Source organism: Mytilus galloprovincialis, chromosome 6, assembly GCF_965363235.1.
Source record: "Mytilus galloprovincialis chromosome 6, xbMytGall1.hap1.1, whole genome shotgun sequence".
Taxonomy (NCBI): domain Eukaryota; kingdom Metazoa; phylum Mollusca; class Bivalvia; order Mytilida; family Mytilidae; genus Mytilus; species Mytilus galloprovincialis.
The window spans coordinates 89,199,950-89,220,758 of NC_134843.1; the positions used below are offsets into that span (position 1 = coordinate 89,199,950).

At 34.3% G+C, this 20,809-nt stretch overlaps 2 protein-coding genes across 9 annotated transcripts in view; both read right to left on the minus strand.

The window, feature by feature from the left end:
- LOC143080641 (adenylate cyclase type 2-like) overlaps window positions 1-20,809 on the minus strand; it is a 115,861-nt gene that overhangs the window by 39,600 nt on the left and 55,452 nt on the right. For all 8 annotated transcript variants that reach the window (XM_076256580.1, XM_076256581.1, XM_076256579.1 and 5 more), the window contains exons 6-7: window positions 11,009-11,136; window positions 10,142-10,253 (exon numbers count right to left, since the gene is read on the minus strand). In XM_076256580.1, the coding sequence (XP_076112695.1) occupies window positions 10,142-10,253; window positions 11,009-11,136 (240 nt within the window). The remainder of the gene's footprint in view (window positions 1-10,141; window positions 10,254-11,008; window positions 11,137-20,809) is intronic.
- LOC143080640 (uncharacterized) lies at window positions 1,067-5,562 on the minus strand. Its single transcript, XM_076256577.1, has one exon. It carries the CDS (start codon window positions 3,262-3,264, stop codon window positions 2,077-2,079), a length of 1,188 nt encoding a protein of 395 aa, XP_076112692.1. The 5' UTR covers window positions 3,265-5,562; the 3' UTR covers window positions 1,067-2,076.

Here is a 20,809-nt window from a genome sequence, read left to right on the forward strand (position 1 = left end):
ATTTATATCCCACATCTCCTTTATTCATATATGTTGTAGGGAGATGTAGCCTGTATTAAAGACAGTGTAGGAAGATGTATACTGTATTAAAGACAGTGTAGGGAGATGTAGCCTGTATTGAAGACAGTGTAGGGAGATGTAGCCTGTATTAAAGACAGTGTAGGGAGATGTATACTGTATTGAAGACAGTGTAGGGAGATGTAGTCTGTATTGAAGACAGTCAGTGTAGGGAGATGTAGCCTGTATTGAAGACAGTGTAGGGAGATGTAGCCTGTATTAAAGACAGTGTAGGGAGATGTATACTGTATTGAAGACAGTGTAGAGAGATGTATACTGTATTGAAGACAGTGTAGGGAGATGTAGCCTGTATTAAAGACAGTGTAGAGAGATGTATACTGTATTAAAGACAGTGTAGGAAGATGTATACTGTATTGAAGACAGTGTAGGGAGATGTAGCCTGTATTAAAGACAGTGTAGGGAGATGTATACTGTATTGAAGACAGTGTAGGAAGATGTATACTGTATTGAAGACAGTGTAGGGAGATGTAGCCTGTATTAAAGACAGTGTAGAGAGATGTATACTGTATTAAAGACAGTGTAGGGAGATGTATACTGTATTGAAGACAGTGTAGGGAGATGTAGCCTGTATTAAAGACAGTGTAGAAAGATGTATACTGTATTGAAGACAGTCAGTGTAGGGAGATGTAGCCTGTATTAAAGACAGTGTAGGGAGATGTATACTGTATTGAAGACAGTGTAGGGAGATGTAGCCTGTATTGAAGACAGTGTAGGGAGATGTAGCCTGTATTAAAGACAGTGTAGGGAAATGTACCTGTATTAATCCACATTACTAGTCCCCCCCCAATCCTCCCTATATATTGCTCCTTAATCTATTTAGGGACTATGTTGTGAATACTAAGATACTTTCCCTTTTTGGGGCCCGAACCAAACGCTGAAAAGATACAGTGCAAATGAAGCATCTGTTTTACACTAATCAGAGATCAGTAAGGGGCCCAAGATATGTTAACCGGTTCTTAGTTAGAAGTATAAACTGAACAAACACAGGTTTGGGACAAAGAACCACAGTTTAATATTTTCTTTGCATATCAATAAAGCAATACATGTAAACATAATTACAAACAAAGCAAATTCCAGTTGAAAATCTGTGGTACTCCTAACACAAAGTACATAATAACTGTGAGTTCTTTTGAAAACATTACTACTCTACTTATTAACAATATATTTTAATAAACATGATAAAAGGCTGAAATGACAAAGCAATAAAGTAAAAACTATCCTCTAGGGAGCGGAGGGTGGGAATAAATAATTTCCCAGAAAATTAGAATGTCTGCTCCAAGCAAGCGTTGCTTTCAGAATAATTATGTGCTTGTGCCTAAAACAAAAGCCCTGTTAATTAAGCGCTGATTGGTTAATTCAAATGCAGTGTTAATTTTGATTGGTTAATTAGGATAATCTCGAAAAGCAATTAGTAAACGAGATTTCACATGCAGCAGCAACTGGGAAACCCCCAAGCTGATTGGACCAAATAGCAGACAGGGATTCCCAATTAAAATTTTATGTACCAGCATTGCACAAAAACGTATTGTGTATTAATAATCTATTTATACAAAATAGTTCCATTAATCCACATTACTAGTCCCCCCCAATCCTCCCTATATATTGCTCCTTAATCTATTTAGGGACTATGTTGTGAATACTAAGATACTTTCCCTTTTTGGGGCCCGAACCAAACGCTGAAAAGATACAGTGCAAATGAAGCATCTGTTTTACACTAATCAGAGATCAGTAAGGGGCCCAAGATATGTTAACCGGTTCTTAGTTAGAAGTATAAACTGAACAAACACAGGTTTGGGACAAAGAACCACAGTTTAATATTTTCTTTGCATATCAATAAAGCAATACATGTAAACATAATTACAAACAAAGCAAATTCCAGTTGAAATTCTGTGGTACTCCAAAGTAAAACCCCAAACCTGTGTAAAGGTAGAAAGTAGGACATGCGTTAGAAAATGCTTAGACTGATCCCATAGAAAACTAAAGAAAAAACTTGACCTGTCATGACTGTGTGCCTGTAAGCCTAAAGATGAGAAAGCGGAGAGAAAGACAGGACATGTGAGGAACAAGGTGATGCACATACAAAGGGGTGGATAGGCATTCCTTCATAAAAAATTGACATAACTTTAATTCATGCAATCTGGAAATAGCATCCGCTAAAACATTTTGCTTCCCCGGTAAATGAATTGCGACCAGATGAAAATTATTAGCAGCAGATAGCCAAAACAATTCACGCAAAAAGGACATCAAAAGTTTGTTCCTTGAGGTACACTTATTGATACAGGCAACAGTTGATGCATTATCACAATAAATAAATACACGCCTATTTTGCCAGCACTTAGCCCAACGTTTGACTGCCAAAGCCACTGCAAGTGCTTCTTGCTCATTTATATGCAAAGTTTGCGCAAATGGGAAATCCTCTTTCCAATTGACATAAAACCAATCAGTACCAAAAAACCCACCTGCACCTGTATTGCAAGCATCTGTGTAAACTGAGGTGACAGGGTTAGTATTGAGTAAGATGGATTTCCCATTGAAAGTTGCCATAAAATTATACCACCAATGGATATCATGCAAAATATCGCCGCTTAAGCGCATTTTGTGCCTGTCATGCTTGAGCTGCATTATGCTGTCAATGATTCTCCGGAGAAAAACTCTCCCGCCGTGAACCACTGACGAAGCCCAGTTTAGCTTGCCCGCCAGGGACTGCAATTGTTTCTTAGAAACATGCTTGCGCTGCTGAAAACTTGCTAGTTCCCGCCTTAATTCATCAAGTTTTTTAATAGGTAATCTTAATTCCAATGTTGTGGAGTCTATCTCCACGCCTAAAAATACTAATTTCTGGCAAGGGTCAACAACCTTGGACCAACTAATAGAAAAACCTAACTTGCGCAGCAAGTAAATTAAAATTCTAAGTGCATGTGCACAGCGCTGCTTTGTTTTTTCGCAAATGAAAAAATCATCCAAATAAGCTATAATGGTAAAACCTCTGCGTGACATCATGCGCCGAATAGCCTGTGATAGCCTATGAAAAATACCTGGTGCAAGTTTTGAACCAAAGGGTAATTTTTTATCAATAAAGGTATGGGTCTGACCATCAGGAAAAGTCCACCGTAAACCAGTGACCTGTTGACTATGGGAACTAATGCTGACAGATCTATAAGCCGATTTTAAATCGACTTTGGCCATGAAACAATTTTTTGTGACTAATTTTGCTGCATCATCAACAGATTGAAACTTTTGTTTTTCTACATCCCCTGCAAAATCATTTACAGCAGATCCAAGTGGTCTGCTGCAGTCGTGAATTATCCTTACACCCCCATCAGATTTTGGAATAATACCTAAAGGGCTAATAATTTTAGGTGTGGACTTAGCAAACTCATAATTTCCATTTTCAATTTCAGTCAAAATCTGTTGATGAGCTTTGTTATATAAAGGACTTGAAGGATTAGCTGAAGGGTGATTTTTTGCCGAAATGTGTGATGAAGCCAAATTATCTTGAACAATGTCGAACCCATTTTTTATGCCTTGCAAAAGAAAATCTTTATCAACATCATTTTTTAGTTCATCATGCCAAACATTATACACCAAGTCACGCACAGGCTTTACCTTTATCCGTTTTTTGGATGGGCAAAGGCTTGGTGTTGGGCACCACAACCTTGAATTGAACAAATATGAACATAGCGACAGTTAGGAAATGAGCAACCTTTCCTACTGTTAAAACTTTTGCAAATTTCATTTCCTTCTTCAGAGTGTGAAGTATACTTGGAATAGTCCTGTTGCTGTTTATTTGCATTCTTAAATATTGGACCAGATGCCTGAGATTTATTGTATACAGCTTTAGGTCGTAAGTAAACTGACTGCAAATGAGGAATGTCAGTACCCCATCTAAAAGTATGCTGCTTTTGAAGCCTACGATATTCTCTATCAAAAAAAAGTACTGACACAAACTCACATGAAGAAACTAACTGGTAAATTCTCATGGTATATGATAAATAATCGAGGATCTGTGTCTGTGCCAGTTCTCCAGTGCTGAGCAGCTTGTACATTATTGACAAGTTTGCCCTAGACCATTGACACAGAGACAGAGATTCAAGTTTTGGCCTTAATGGCCCAGACTTAAACACTAGTTGCCCCCCTGATGCATTGGAAATAAGACGTTCTTCAGGCATACTGGTCCCCCCTATATCATTACCAACAAAATCTATAATATCTAAATAATTAACTTTACTGTCTATGTTTGAATGTTTCAAATAAATTTGCGGATCCTGCCAAGATAGAATAGAGTTAATGCCAGTGTTACCTAAATTGGTTACGGAATTGTCACTTTCATTCGAATTTCCCGCAATGTTCTGGTTTTGACGTCCATCCAATAAGCCAGAGGAATGTACATATTGTGTTTGCTGTCCGGTAAGCTGTTGCAATACAGCATTAACGTAAGCATCATCTGTGTTTGTTTGTATTCCGCCATCTTTAAGATGCTCATGGGCGCCGCCATCTTTGTTCACAGTACTTCCGTCGTCGCCATCTTGTAATGCGCATGCACCAGAATTTGATACTGCCGGAAGTCTAGAATTTGCCGCCATTCTCTCGCTGGGCGAAAAGTCTTTCTTAAATGTTTTTCCTACTGCTCGCAGTAATAACTTTCGTTGGCCTATCGGAATACTCGAGTTATCTAAATCTTCCTTCTCAATCAACGCAACGGCCTCCATGCTGTCAAATCCAAGTTCTAGCATTTCATTTGCGGTGGCTGTGTTTAGCTTCATCACTTCGGCCCATGCCATTACTTTATCGGACTGGTGATTGGTTCCCGTCCTAAATGTAATATCTTCGTCATCAGACATGATGGAAAGACAGTTTATTGAAAAACAACAGTTTATAGCAATTATAAATCGTGCCGTTAAATTTTCTTGGAATACGAATTAATCCTGTTACGCCGGGTCGTCAGAAGCACAAAACTCGTAGCTTTGGAATAAACCAGCCATCTCACGCTGCTGCAGATGAGATTCCACAATGAAACTTAAACAGACAAAGCCGATTCTGCTTCCTGATTGTATTTAATTTTGTCCATGTCGTAACATCAATTTTGACATTAAAAAACTAATTCGGAATGTTATTAATGCAAAATCACTTCGTATACGTTTCCTAAACGTTCACATATATAATATGGTTAATTTCCACATTGAAAACTTAAATCCGTTCATGATTTTTATAAATAAATAATTTCCCAGAAAATTAGAATGTCTGCTCAAAGCAAGCGTTGCTTTCAGAATAATTATGTGCTTGTGCCTAAAACAAAAGCCCTGTTAATTAAGCGCTGATTGGTTAATTCAAATGCAGTGTTAATTTTGATTGGTTAATTAGGATAATCTCGAAAAGCAATTAGTAAACGAGATTTCACATGCAGCAGCAACTGGGAAACCCCCAAGCTGATTGGACCAAATAGCAGACAGGGATTCCCAATTAAAATTTTATGTACCAGCATTGCACAAAAACGTATTGTGTATTAATAATCTATTTATACAAAATAGTTCCATTAAAGACAGTGTAGGGAGATGTATACTGTATTGAAGACAGTGTAGGGAGATGTAGCCTGTATTAAAGACAGTGTAGAGAGATGCATACTGTATTGAAGACAGTGTAGGGAGATGTAGCCTGTATTGAAGACAGTGTAGGGAGATGTAGCCTGTATTGAAGACAGTCAATGTAGGGAGATGTAGCCTGTATTGAAGACAGTGTAGGGAGATGTAGCCTGTATTGAAGACAGTCAGTGTAGGGAGATGTAGCCTGTATTGAAGACAGTGTAGGGAGATGTAGCCTGTATTGAAGACAGTGTAGGGAGATGTAGCCTGTATTGAAGACAGTGTAGGGAGATGTAGCCTGTATTGAAGACAGTCAATGTAGGGAGATGTAGCCTGTATTGACGACAGTGTAGGGAGATGTAGCCTGTATTAAAGACAGTGTAGAGAGATGTATACTGTATTAAAGACAGTGTAGGGAGATGTAGCCTGTATTGAAGACAGTGTAGGGAGATGTAGCCTGTATTAAAGACATTGTAGGGAGATGTATACTGTATTAAAGACAAAGTAGGGAGATGTAGCCTGTATTAAAGACAGTGTAGAAAGATGTATACTGTATTAAAGACAGTGTAGGGAGATGTAGCCTGTATTGAAGACAGTGTAGGGAGATGTAGCCTGTATTGAAGACAGTGTAGGGAGATGTAGCCTGTATTGACGACAGTGTAGGGAGATGTAGCCTGTATTAAAGACAGTGTAGAGAGATGTATACTGTATTAAAGACAGTGTAGGGAGATGTAGCCTGTATTGAAGACAGTGTAGGGAGATGTAGCCTGTATTGAAGACAGTGTAGGGAGATGTAGCCTGTATTGAAGACAGTGTAGGGAGATGTAGCCTGTATTAAAGACAGTTTAGAGAGATGTATACTGTATTAAAGACAGTGTAGGGAGATGTAGCCTGTATTAAAGACAGTGTAGAGAGATGCATACTGTATTGAAGACAGTGTAGGGAGATATAGCCTGTATTGAAGACAGTGTAGGTAGATGTAGCCTGTATTGAAGACAGTCAATGTAGGGAGATGTAGCCTGTATTGAAGCCAGTGTAGGAAGATGTAGCCTGTATTGAAGACAGTCAGTGTAGGGAGATGTAGCCTGTATTGAAGACAGTGTAGGGAGATGTAGCCTGTATTGAAGACAGTCAGTGTAGGGAGATGTAGCCTGTATTGAAGACAGTGTAGGGAGATGTAGCCTGTATTGAAGACCGTGTAGGGAGATGTAGCCTGTATTGAAGACAGTCAATGTAGGGAGATGTAGCCTGTATTGGAGACAGTGTAGGGAGATGTATACTGTATTGAAGACAGTGTAGGGAGATGTAGCCTGTATTAAAGACATTGTAGGGAGATGTATACTGTATTAAAGACAGTGTAGGGAGATGTAGCCTGTATTAAAGACAGTGTAGAAAGATGTATACTGTATTAAAGACAGTGAAGGGAGATGTAGCCTGTATTGAAGACAGTGTAGGGAGATGTAGCCTGTATTGAAGATAGTGTAGGGAGATGTAGCCTGTATTGAAGACAGTCAGTGTAGGGAGATGTAGCCTGTATTGAAGACAGTCAATGTAGGGAGATGTAGCCTGTATTGAAGACAGTGTAGAAAGATGTATACTGTATTAAAGACAGTGTAGGGAGATGTAACCTGTATTGAAGACAGTGTAGGGAGATGTAGCCTGTATTGAAGACAGTGTAGGGAGATGTAGCCTGTATTGAAGACAGTGTAGGGAGATGTAGCCTGTATTAAAGACAGTGTAGAGAGATGTATACTGTATTAAAGACAGTGTAGGGAGATGTAGCCTGTATTAAAGACAGTGTAGAGAGATGCATACTGTATTAAAGACAGTGTAGGGAGATGTAGCCTGTATTAAAGACAGTGTAGAGAGATGCATACTGTATTGAAGACAGTGTAGGGAGATGTAGCCTGTATTGAAGACAGTCAATGTAGGGAGATGTAACCTGTATTGAAGACAGTGTAGGGAGATGTAGCCTGTATTGAAGACAGTCAGTGTAGGGAGATGTAGCCTGTATTGAAGACAGTGTAGGGAGATGTAGCCTGTATTGAAGACCGTGTAGGGAGATGTAGCCTGTATTGAAGACAGTCAATGTAGGGAGATGTAGCCTGTATTGGAGACAGTGTAGGGAGATGTATACTGTATTGAAGACAGTGTAGGGAGATGTAGCCTGTATTAAAGACATTGTAGGGAGATGTATACTGTATTAAAGACAGTGTAGGGAGATGTAGCCTGTATTGAAGACAGTGTAGGGAGATGTAGCCTGTATTGAAGACAGTGTAGGGAAATGTAGCCTGTATTGAAGACAGTCAGTGTAGGGAGATGTAGCCTGTATTGAAGACAGTCAATGTAGGGAGATGTAGCCTGTATTGAAGACAGTGTAGAAAGATGTATACTGTATTAAAGACAGTGTAGGGAGATGTAACCTGTATTGAAGACAGTGTAGGGAGATGTAGCCTGTATTGAAGACAGTGTAGGGAGATGTAGCCTGTATTGAAGACAGTGTAGGGAGATGTAGCCTGTATTAAAGACAGTGTAGAGAGATGTATACTGTATTAAAGACAGTGTAGGGAGATGTAGCCTGTATTAAAGACAGTGCAGAGAGATGCATACTGTATTGAAGACAGTGTAGGGAGATGTAGCCTGTATTGAAGACAGGGTAGGGAGATGTAGCCTGTATTGAAGACAGTCAATGTAGGGAGATGTAGCCTGTATTGAAGACAGTGTAGGGAGATGTAGCCTGTATTGAAGACAGTGTAGGGAGATGTAGCCTGTATTGAAGACAGTGTAGGGAGATGTAGCCTGTATTGAAGACAGTGTAGGGAGATGTAGCCTGTATTGAAGACAGTCAATGTAGGGAGATGTAGCCTCTATTGAAGAGTGTAGGGAGATGTATACTGTATTGAAGACATTGTAGGGAGATGTAGCCTTTATTAAAGACAGTGTAGGGAGTTGTAGCCTGTATTAAAGACAGTGTAGAAAGATGTAGCCTGTATTAAAGACAGTGTAGGGAGATGTAGCCTGTATTGAAGACAGTGTAGGGAGATGTAGCCTGTATTGAAGACAGTGTAGGGAGATGTAGCCTGTATTGAAGACAGTGTAGGGAGATGTAGCCTGTATTGAAGACAGTCAATGTAGGAAGATGTAGCTTGTATTAAAGACATTGTAGGGAGATGTATACTGTATTAAAGACAGTGTAGGGAGATGTAGCCTGTATTGAAGACCGTGTAGGGAGATGTAGCCTGTATTGAAGACAGTGTAGGGATATGTAGCCTGTATTGAAGACTGTGTAGGGAGATGTAGCCTGTATTGAAGACCGTGTAGGGAGATGTAGCCTGTATTGAAGACAGTCAGTGTAGGGAGATGTAGCCTGTATTGGAGACAGTGTAGGGAGATGTAGCCTGTATTGAAGACAGTGTAGGGAGATGTAGCCTGTATTGAAGACAGTGTAGGGAGATGTAGCCTGTATTAAAGACAGTGTAGAGAGATGTATACTGTATTAAAGACAGTGTAGGGAGATGTAGCCTGTATTAAAGACAGTGTAGAGAGATGTATACTGTATTAAAGACAGTGTAGGGAGATGTAGCCTGTATTAAAGACAGTGTAGAGAGATGCATACTGTATTGAAGACAGTGTAGGGAGATGTAGCCTGTATTGAAGACAGTCAATGTAGGGAGATGTAACCTGTATTGAAGACAGTGTAGGGAGATGTAGCCTGTATTGAAGACAGTCAGTGTAGGGAGATGTAGCCTGTATTGAAGACAGTGTAGGGAGATGTAGCCTGTATTGAAGACAGTCAGTGTAGGAAGATGTAGCCTGTATTGAAGACAGTCAATGTAGGGAGATGTAGCCTGTATTGAAGAGTGTAGGGAGATGTATACTGTATTGAAGACAGTGTAGGGAGATGTAGCCTGTATTAAAGACATTGTAGGGAGATGTATACTGTATTAAAGACAGTGTAGGGAGATGTAGCCTGTATTAAAGACAGTGTAGAAAGATGTATACTGTATTAAAGACAGTGTAGGGAGATGTAGCCTGTATTGAAGACAGTGTAGGGAGATGTAGCCTGTATTGAAGACAGTCAGTGTAGGGAGGTGTAGCCTGTATTGAAGACAGTGTAGGGAGATGTATAGCCTGTATTGAAGACAGTCAGTGTAGGGAGGTGTAGCCTGTATTGAAGACAGTGTAGGGAGATGTAGCCTGTATTTAAGACAGTAACTGGCGAATTATTTGTATGTTGGGGAAATTCAAAGTTTACATCAATCATTCTTGTATATAAAACAAGGTGGAAGAGACAGTTCTATTTTTGAAAGGGGTAAGTGTTTCCAGCTAAACCTGAAACAAGCAAAGAGGACAGATAAAATGTAATAGGATCTAAAGACAATGTGCAATATAACAAAAAAATATAAAATGTGAATAGACAGAAAAATCTATTCCTCTAGACTATATCATATTCGAATGACAAAATATCAAGTATGTTAAAATACCTTTGCCAGCTGGTCAAATCTTCCAAACAGTTCATTCAACATTTTGACAAGTTCTGAAGCAGTGCATTCTGCTGCAAGTGGGGTAAAGTTGACAATATCTGCATACAAAATACTGAAATATACACAAGAACAAATTGACTATGATGGAGAATATATTATGTTGATTTGTAATTGTTAAATTTTGTAAGACATTTGAAGTCAGGATATAAGATGAAAAGTAAATTTGAAATAAATGTATAAAAAATAAATAAGCATGCACTAAATTTGCAAGGTATACAGTAAATAGAGAATATCACATTGCTATTTCATGATAACACCCCTATAAACCTGAAACACCTGATTATCTCTTTCGATGACATGACGTCATAAATATTAGGAATTTTTATACCTTTGACTTATGTCATATTAATATCATCACAGATGGCTGATACAGCACGATTTCTATTGATTGTAATTTACACATGTATTAAATACTAAGTATATAATAAATCCGTGATAATAATCCAATTAATGCCTTTCTATTGTCTAATAGTTACTCTGATTACAGCTTTCCATCATACTGTAATTATGCTCCATGACCACATGGTGAACTTTAGATATACTCTAACATATAGAATACGGTATAAAAATGTATCAGACTACTTTTTGAACTTTTGCATGCAGCATAGATTTAAACTCCGTGTCATATATGTTGTTTTTGGTATATCTCCAGATAGGTATCTGATACAATTATATATTATGTTTTTAAATGACCGCCCTCCATTATATTATAGAATATAATCCTTTATTACAGGTATCTGATATGATTAAATATGTTTTTAATTGACTGACCTCTATTATAATTATAGAATATAATCTGTTTATTACCTGACATCCGAATGTTGTTGAACGTAGAGATCATAGAATGAATCTGTAGGTGACACCATCTTCTGGGTGATATCTTCCTTCATTTCTTCAACAATATCACCGGGTATACAACTGTTTAACAACTCTTCCTGCAAAAAAAAACGAAAAAAACTCCACATTATTTTAGGCCAATATTTTAAAAGAATGAAATTATTTTTTCGTCCTTTTGTATATTTTATTTATGATATAGACAGAGGTTGAATAATTTTATCAAAGTTCTCTATATAATGTACTTTTAAATATACATTTTTGTAAATTATGTTCTCATCACAGAACTGATTGAAACTATATATCTTCAACACCTGTGTATTTTTTAAGATTTATGTTGACCTTTAAAATCTTTATATCTAAAGTTTAGATGTCTTTTTGTTATTGGTTTGTATTCTCATTAGAATACACCCAACATCCCTCGTACTTGTATTCTCATTAGAATACACCCAACATCCCTCGTACTTGTATCTTAAATGAATAAGCTGAAGTTTATGATTGATAAACTTTTAATTGATGCTCTTTTTTTCTATTATGCTTGTTTGCATACTGATTTTATTGTATAAATTTGTTCTATTAGATGAATGGTAACTGAAAGAGGCTGACAATAAAGATCATTTCCACACTTTCACATCTTTCTGTGATCTTTACCTAATTGCTGTTGGTGAATATTTCATGTTATGCTTTGGTATACAATATATAACTAAAACACATGTCTCACTCTCTTTCTCTATCAAGCCCAAGTTGAGACAATTATGTTATGACTGTATGCTAATGAGGTTATCTATATGGTTTATATCTATATTAAGGGGGAGTTGTGAGACAAATTAGATAATCTGTTTTATGCTATTTTCCTCTATGATGTTGGCTAATGACATCATCCTGTTCTCACTCTACTCGACTAAGAAAAAACTATTATCCATCCAGTCACAGGAGATAAAAAAATTAACACACAAAAAAAAGAAGCTAATTTTAGGATAATAACAATAATACCAATTATCACTGTGATTCTTTATCATGTATCAGTAGGGAATTAGTAACCCATTTATGATTATCCACATTATTTAACATAATAATACAATTTTAAAAGATGGTTTTTAGATGGGAAGTATTTAAGTCATGATGGTATGCAAAACATATTGTCTTATGATTATAGATATATAAGAAGATGTGGTATGGGTGCCAATGAGACAACTCTCAATCCAAGTCACAATTTATAAAAGTAAACCATTATGATTATACATGTGTTCAATATTCCAAATATAATTCTACACCTATATATAAAAAAAGTTTGGCCCATACAACATTATTTGCTTTACAAAATGATAATTTGATATCAGTCACTAAATGCCATGTAAGATATCTTTATATACATTTATTTCTATTTGGCCTAAAAATATGCATTGCTTTAATCACATATTAAATTGTTTAGCCTAATACATGTAGTACAATGTCATCTTTTAAAGGATCATAATTTATAGTGGTTACTAAATAATTTTCAAATCATATTTTCCATGCAATCCCTGCATTAAATCGGTGAAGAATAATCAATCTAACAGACAATAATGTCCTTCATCATGCATCAAATAAAATTTAATAATTAATCAGAACACACTAAACTTTAAAATTCATCCATTTTAACAGGAAATTTATAAAATGATATTTTTACTTTTAGAGATAAGGTTTTCAACAGTTTTTATAGTATTATATATAAACATGATGAAATATTTCAAAAAATTAAGTCATATTCAATATGTGCAATTTATTTACTGTGAAAGTACTAGTATATACCCGTACAGAAATTGCTAACAAAAGCACATAAGTTTCACATGTGAAGCACATGAGATGCAAGTAAGAATTGTATGCAAATCAGGTTGCTCATATGTGCAGTTTGGTAGTTCATATGTGCCCACAAAAATCTAACATAATGCTCACATGTGCAATTCAAACCTCAGGTGAGCTTTTATCATCCATGTTAGTTTTATGTTAGTTTTTTACTTTGAAAAGTTTTTCCATTCTTCTAACCATTCAAAACTAACCTACATCATTGCTCATATGAGCTTTTTCAAAATGACATGCCCAGTCATGTACTTCCTGTAAATTCAAATTCATGAAAAGCATGCAATAAATGGAGGTAGATGGATATGGAAAATGTTAAGTCCTATATTGTGCTATTTGAAGAAAGACATTGTTGAAATCTGATAAAACCAGTGTGGCTGTGGTTAATTATTTGTAAGTTATCATTTCTATTTCATTATTTTCATTTTTGTGTCAGATTTTGAAATATATTACAATTTTAAGTCCTTTATGGGAATATATATACAGGTTGCTTCAAAATAAGTACTACATGTATAAAGATTTTTCCTTTTTAAACTTTTTGAAATACAGTACTTATTAATCAAACACATTCATTGTGAACTAAACTTGCAAGTCCCTCTATTAGTTTTATAATGTAATGTTATGTTTTTAGTCATGATCATGATTATTGTTTAAATAAAAAAAAAAAAAAAATGATATGAAAATCATAATTAACTGACAATAATTAAAGAATAACTCTTTTAACATGATGTATCAGTTATTTTATTTTCAACTGAATTATTTAAGATTTTCATTTAAATTTGAAAAATATTCCTTTTTTAAAGCAGCCATTTTGTTTTGGTCAACTATAATATTCACGTGTGCAACATGTGAGCAACTGCTCATATGAGCAATCTAATAAAATGCACATGTGAAACAAAAGCTCATATGAGCAGTTGCACGTGAGGTTTTTAACATGCAAATTAGGTTAGTTTCATATGTGCAATTTTTTTGCTCACAAAATGCTCACCTAATTTGCATGTTAAAAAACTCGTGTGCAATCATGTTAGTTTCTAACGTGAGCATCTTATGTGCAACTTATGTGCAACATGTTAGCACTTTTTGGTAAGGGTAAGTTTCTTTTGCATCAGAGTATACTTTTAATTCAAATATTTTGTATCTAGAACTTCAATGATGACAACAGCAGCAACAACAAAGGACACAGACACAAAAAACAATCTCAACAATATATCTCAACCATTGATATCAGCTTAATTTAACCTCTGACCTTGAAAGACACAAAACATTGTATTGTAATAAATTTACTTTTCTACATTGGCTAGAGGTATAGGGGAAGGGTTGAGATCTCATAAACATGTTTAACCCTGCCACATTTTTGCGCCTGTCCCAAGTCAGGAGCCTCTGGCCTTTGTTAGTCTTGCATTATTTTTAATTCTAGTTTCTTGTGTATAATTTGGAGTTCAGTAAGGCGACTTCATTATCACTGAACTAGTATATATTTTTATAGGGGCCAGTGAAGGATGCAGGAATGTCTCACTACATTGAAGACCTAATGGTGACCTTCTGCTGTTGTTTGTTCTATGGTTGGGTTGTAACGTCTCTTTGACACATTCCCCATGTCCATTCTCAATTTTATACCTTAGGACATTTATATATTTATTTAGAATGGTAGTTGTAGACTGTGAAAATTCTTATCTGAATAATCCTCAGTCATTAAACAAAGTTTGAAAAAGTGAGACACACAATTAAGTCTCTAGAACCAGTAACCTCAGCTTTATCTTTGGCCCTGACCTTGAAACACAAGAGTTATCCTCTATTCATGGTTTAATTGAATTTAAACTTATCAAGTGCAAGAGTTTGTCCTCAACCCTTGGTTTGAAATTGATGATCTTTGACCTCTATAACCTTGAAATTCAACTGGAATGTTTTGCTTCATAGGAAGCTTGAAAAAAAGGTATTTAAGCATGAAGACTTCATCATGTTGAAAAGGTTTTGATTAGTGCATAGATTATGGTTATGATTATGTAGTCAAGACTTGACATATACCATAATAAACAGCTGCGTCATGAGCGCATGATACGCCCGACGTCTTGTGTGGAAGTTTTATGCAATAATCATAAATAGTTTCTGAGAAAGTTTTAAGCAATAACCAGTTATTGTTTTTGAGACACAGCGGGACATGTGAACCCCACCCTAGTTTTTTTTTTACAAAAAACTAAATATCACTTAAATAAAATTTTGAATCAAACCAAAAAGTATACAGATTTTCAGATTCATATAACAAAGAAGTGTGTAAAGTTTCAAGCAATAATCATAAATTGGTTTTGAGATACGGCACGACATGTAAAAAAAAACATCCCCTTTTTTACAAAATACTCAATAACTCAAAAATAAAATTTTGAGTTATCACCAAAAAGTATACAGATCTTTAGATTAATATAACAAAGAAGTGTGTAAAGTTTTAAGCAATAATCATAAATCATTTTTGAGATACGGCACGACAGGTAAAAAAACCCTCCCCCTTTTTTACAAAATACTCAATAACTCAAAAATGAAATTTTGAATCATCACCAAAAAGTATACAGATCTTTAGATTAATATAACAAAAAAGTGTGTAAAGTTTTTAGCAATAATCATAATTTTTTTTTTATGTACAGCACGACATGTTAAAAAAAAAAACCCTTCTTTTTTACAAAATACTCAATAACTCAAAAATGAAATTTTGAATCATCACCAAAAAGTATACAGATATTAAAATTAATATAACTAAGAAGTGTGTAAAGTTTTAAGCAATAATCAAGAATTGTTTTTGAGATACGGTGCGACATGTGTGTGAAAAAAAAACAACCTTGTTTTAGTTACAAAGAGCCGTAACTCAAAATTTCAAAAGTTTAAATCTTATTTTCACCATAAAGTATACAGATCATTTGACCATCATAAGAAACAACTGTATTAAGTTTCATGAAATTTGGATAAGTAGTTCTCAAGTTACGGTGCGACATGTTTATGCCAGACAGACAGACGGACGGACAAAAGGACACTGGACATTTGTATACCATAATAAGTCCCGTCAAAATTTCGATCGGGGTATAAAAACTAAGCTTAATGATCTTTGACCTCTGACCTTGAAAGTCATTAGGGTTACCCCCTTCAAGGAAATTTATTAAAAGATTGACTAATACTGGTTATCTTTTATCATTATGGAAATATTTTGAATCTTGACCTTTTATCTCTGATTTAAAACATAATAGGGGTCACTGTCTTAATTGTCATGGTGATTGTAAAATGTCACATGTTTGGGAATGCAGACAGACAGCAACACTTTCATTGATGTACATATCTATTTATATGATCCCTTTCACATCTTTGCTTGAGGCAACATATAAGTTAGAGTAGACAATATATTGATCCCAATTTTTAGTGAAGATAATATCTTTATTCTTACTGACATGTTAAAAATCAAATAACTTTTTGACCAATTTTATATTTTCATGGCCAATAATTCGTTCTGTCATGAAACTGAACTGGATGTCAAGGGTTGGCAATGGCAGACATTTGCTACCACCTTATCTATTTAAAAAGGAAAAAAACTGACATTTTCACTGCACGATTTTACCTGTTATTAAAATAAGATCATATGAAATAAATTAACTTTCTTATAAGAGTTCAAAATAGATATCATTAATTTTTGAAGCACCTGGGTCTAGGCATAACATTTTCAATTTTGACAAAGGTACTAAAATTTCTGCTTACTGACATTATAACAAAATTTTCTTGTCCTGAAGGTTTATTTCAACAAGAATTAATTTCATCTTAATCTAAATAAATCATTCTGGTATAGTGATTTGATATCTACAGGGCATTAGGAATTCATACTGCAGTTTAATATACCATATACTATACAATGTCATTTGTGAAATGGTTAGTAACTAGAAACCCATGAGATACTCTGAGCCTTCAAGTGCATTAATAATCAGTAGCTTACTTTATAGGTATTTAGTTCATCATGTTCATGCACTTGAAACTATCAATAATTCTAAGGATCAGTTTGATTTTTTAGTGCAAGTTAATTATAAGCATCAAGATCTTGAATTTTTGTTAGAATTTTTGTATCTTTCATGACATCAATATAATAATACTCTGAGTAATAAAACCATTATTTAGAATATAAAGTGTTACCTAACTTAGAAACACTTCATTTATTTACTCACAAACTAAACCACCAATAGCTGTGGAACAAAATAATTTTTTTAATAAAAATATGATTCAAGTTCCAAATATCCAATCACTATATATATGTTCCAGGATAACACATGAATGGTTTTGACTTTAAAGATAGTGATTGGATATTAGGGACTTAAATCTGAATATAAATAATGATTTTGTCCCACTGCCGTTGGTGGTTTTGTTCTTGTTGTCTATGTCTCCAAATCTATCGTTTTTTTTCACTTTAGCATCATCATAGCCATTTACTCCATTTAACCTGCACTGCACTTAAGCAAAGAGACTTTACCGGCTTACTACTTTTCTTTCATGGAGTTGGGGAGGATGATTTTAGAAATAAAATATAGCATCAAGGAAAGAAAATAAATTTGCCAAAGACAGAATAAAAATAATATTCTGCAAAGAAAATACAGGAAGAGGTTGTGTACAACAGTCAAAATAAATATTTATAAGGTGAAGTATGCATAGCAATTTAAAATTCACACCTATTTTCCTAATCTGATTATTTGACATTATCATATCATTAAAATTCAAAGAGCTTGATGACATATTTCATGACCCTGGCAGATTAACATATAGATACAGGAAGCATATAACAATTGTTGTATTAATAACCTTTATATTATAAATACATGTATGGCTGGCTTCCAACCATATGAAATTAACATGTACATATAACATTAAATACATGAATAATATAAGACAAATTTCGTCTGTAATTAAAACAAAAAAATTACTTAACAACATATCTTATACTTAAACTTTAAGAACTAGTATATTAACTGGTATAAAAAAAAAATCTTAATGGACCAAAACACATCAATATTGGAATAATTTTACATGATAAGATATAAACAAGTATGACCGAATAACAATTAAAAAACATTCAAACTTCTAAAATATTAACATGCCGAAATGACCACAACTTCATTCTAAAACATACCAACATTGTCAAAAGTCATTATCATGCATGATTCTATTCTCTGCACTCACAATATAGAATTAGTGTTCATCCCAGAGAAGCAAATGATTGTTTATACTTTGATATTATAGTATTATTTTAAATCCAAGATCAGCAAATAATTGTTCGTACAATGCCAATTTCACATATTGACTTTGATTTTATGAGTAGAACAAATCAGTGGTTTTTTTTAATTTCTTTCACAATGTGGAATGGTAAAACATGTACTTAGAAGTTGATAAATAAATTAAAATTGATTCAAAATAAAATATGGTAAATCTACCAAATATTAATTAACATCCAGTAACCGAAAACCCTTTTCTGTGGTGAATTACTGAATTGCACATATATATATATTATACAAAAATATGTACAAAACAATTTTCTATAAAGTTAAACTCAAAATCACCAGTCTAAAGAAATTATGAATGAATTAGACTTTACTTGTTTGCCATCAATAATCATCATACTAAGTTCTTCAAATAACAAAAAATAGAAAATAAGACAATAGAAAACAACTCTGGCCTTAAGATTTTGAAGATGCAAGGTAATAATAGATTTTAAGATTTCATCTTTCATCTTTTTAATTTTTAAATGTAAATTTCCCCCATACTTTTTTTTCATACAAAAAAAATATGGCATCACTCCCTGAATAGATTACTGATTATTCATAGACAAAGCCTCATGGTAAATTGCATAAGATGTAATTTATTTATAAATGAAAAAAATATTTTGAGGCTCAAAGGAGTCTTTATTATCCGCTTATAAAACTTCTATGCATAACTCTGACACAATATAGCAAACACAATTATAGGAACAATCAAAGGGTATATTACAACTTTTAAAAATAGGTTTAGTAGAATGAGAGACATACATATATATGTGTCTCTGGTAGAATTAAAGACAACTGTTTGTGTTAAACATTTCTTATTATATCATTGCTATGATAAGTTACCCTAATATTCATAGTTCTTATAGTCATAAACCACAATCTAAAAAGGATTGTAAATGTATCATCCCACAAAAGTTTGGTAAGAACTAGCAGCTTACAGGATTGTTACAAACAAAGTCTTTTAATGGATGTTTTTTATCAAGTTTTTACATATATATATATGTAGTTAGTAGCTGTGGTTTAGATAACTGCTGATCAGAAATACTACCATTCATATATATATAGATTCATTGTATATCATTTAGTAAAAGACTAGTAAACATTGAGGCCTCTTTTGCAATTTTGTCGTGGATTTTTGTTGTTGTTTATTTGTATATTCTTTCAATACTAATGGCAGTCATATATCATGGTGTTTGGAGCCACTAAACAAGACCAAAATGGGGAATCATAATGTATAAGTCCCCTATAATTGTTTTTCAAACAATTATTTTTGAAGATAAGTAACGGTAAAAGTTTGGTTATCTTCTTTCTTAATCCAAAGCTGTGGGCTAGTTGTTTGATACAGGTTAAAGGGTCATGTACCATTATGTATAAATATATGCATCATCTACATTAATGTGGTAATTTATTAACAATAATAATAGTAAATGCTCATGTTAAATCTTAAATACATACCCAGTAGTTATATTTAAACAACCAATCAACACACAGTATTTGAAACTTTGCCCTTACATATTGTATGCATTTGTCGTCCATAATTTGCATTCGTTGACAATAGAGTTTAATGCATTACTTTTATTCAGGTCACTGACAGTAAATTTGAAGAAAAAAATGTCACAGAATGAATTCAATAATTAATGGAACTGAAATATCACTAAAGTATCAGGACAAATCTATTATGTCATTTTAAGAGGATTACTTCCCTTTTATCTTACTTTTTTCATTAAACAAGTTTTATTTATGATTGATTATTGAACCTTTTTATACTAAGTAATGTTAATAAGTGAACTCTGGTATTTATCGTTGGTTTTATTAATAGAGAATTATGTCTCTTCTTACTACTTAAGGACATAGATAACTTTTTCTTATTATAGCCAAGAGAGTCAGGACAATTGTCCTTAATCTTATAATAAGTTGTACTGCTTTAAGCTGGGGTCACACATTCACGATTTTTACTGCCATCCTTGACAGGACCATTACCGATTAAAATTTGTCAAAAGTCTGATCAAGATCCTGTAAATCATGGATGGAAATTCAAACTTTAATTAAAATTTGTAAAAAAAATAAATCAGGGCAACAATCAGGTATTGTTCAGGAAGCGCCGATATTCAACCGTTTCCAAGCGAATTTGTCCCGATAATCCCGTTCTCAATCCGATTCTAATCCGATTTGTATCTTTCACATGGTAAAATTCAATTGAGTTTGTCACGACTGCATCCCAATTCTACTGAAAGGAATCCAACAGAGCTCAGACAGTGACCAGACAGTGAACCGACGCTGACGGCAGTTATCCATTAGAAAACGCCACATTACCTGAATGAAATACTTTATTTTACATCAATACAATAAGATAACATTTATAACTTCATCATCAATAAAGGAAATGGGCAGGTCTTATTTGTTCAAAGGGGGCAGCTGTTTGTGGTCAGTGTGGTCTGTTGTACTGTCTGATATGTCTTATGGTGACATCTTGTCTGTCTGTCATCTGCCTGTAATCTGTTTGTATAGTTGTTATAATTATAAAGTCCTATTCTGACATGGAATGAAGAGATTTGTAAGAAGGCTTTTAAGTTGTGAGTGCAATTCATCTATAACTTCAAAGACTTATGAAGTTAGTTATCAACAAGAATGTGTCCATAGTACACAAATGCCCCACTCG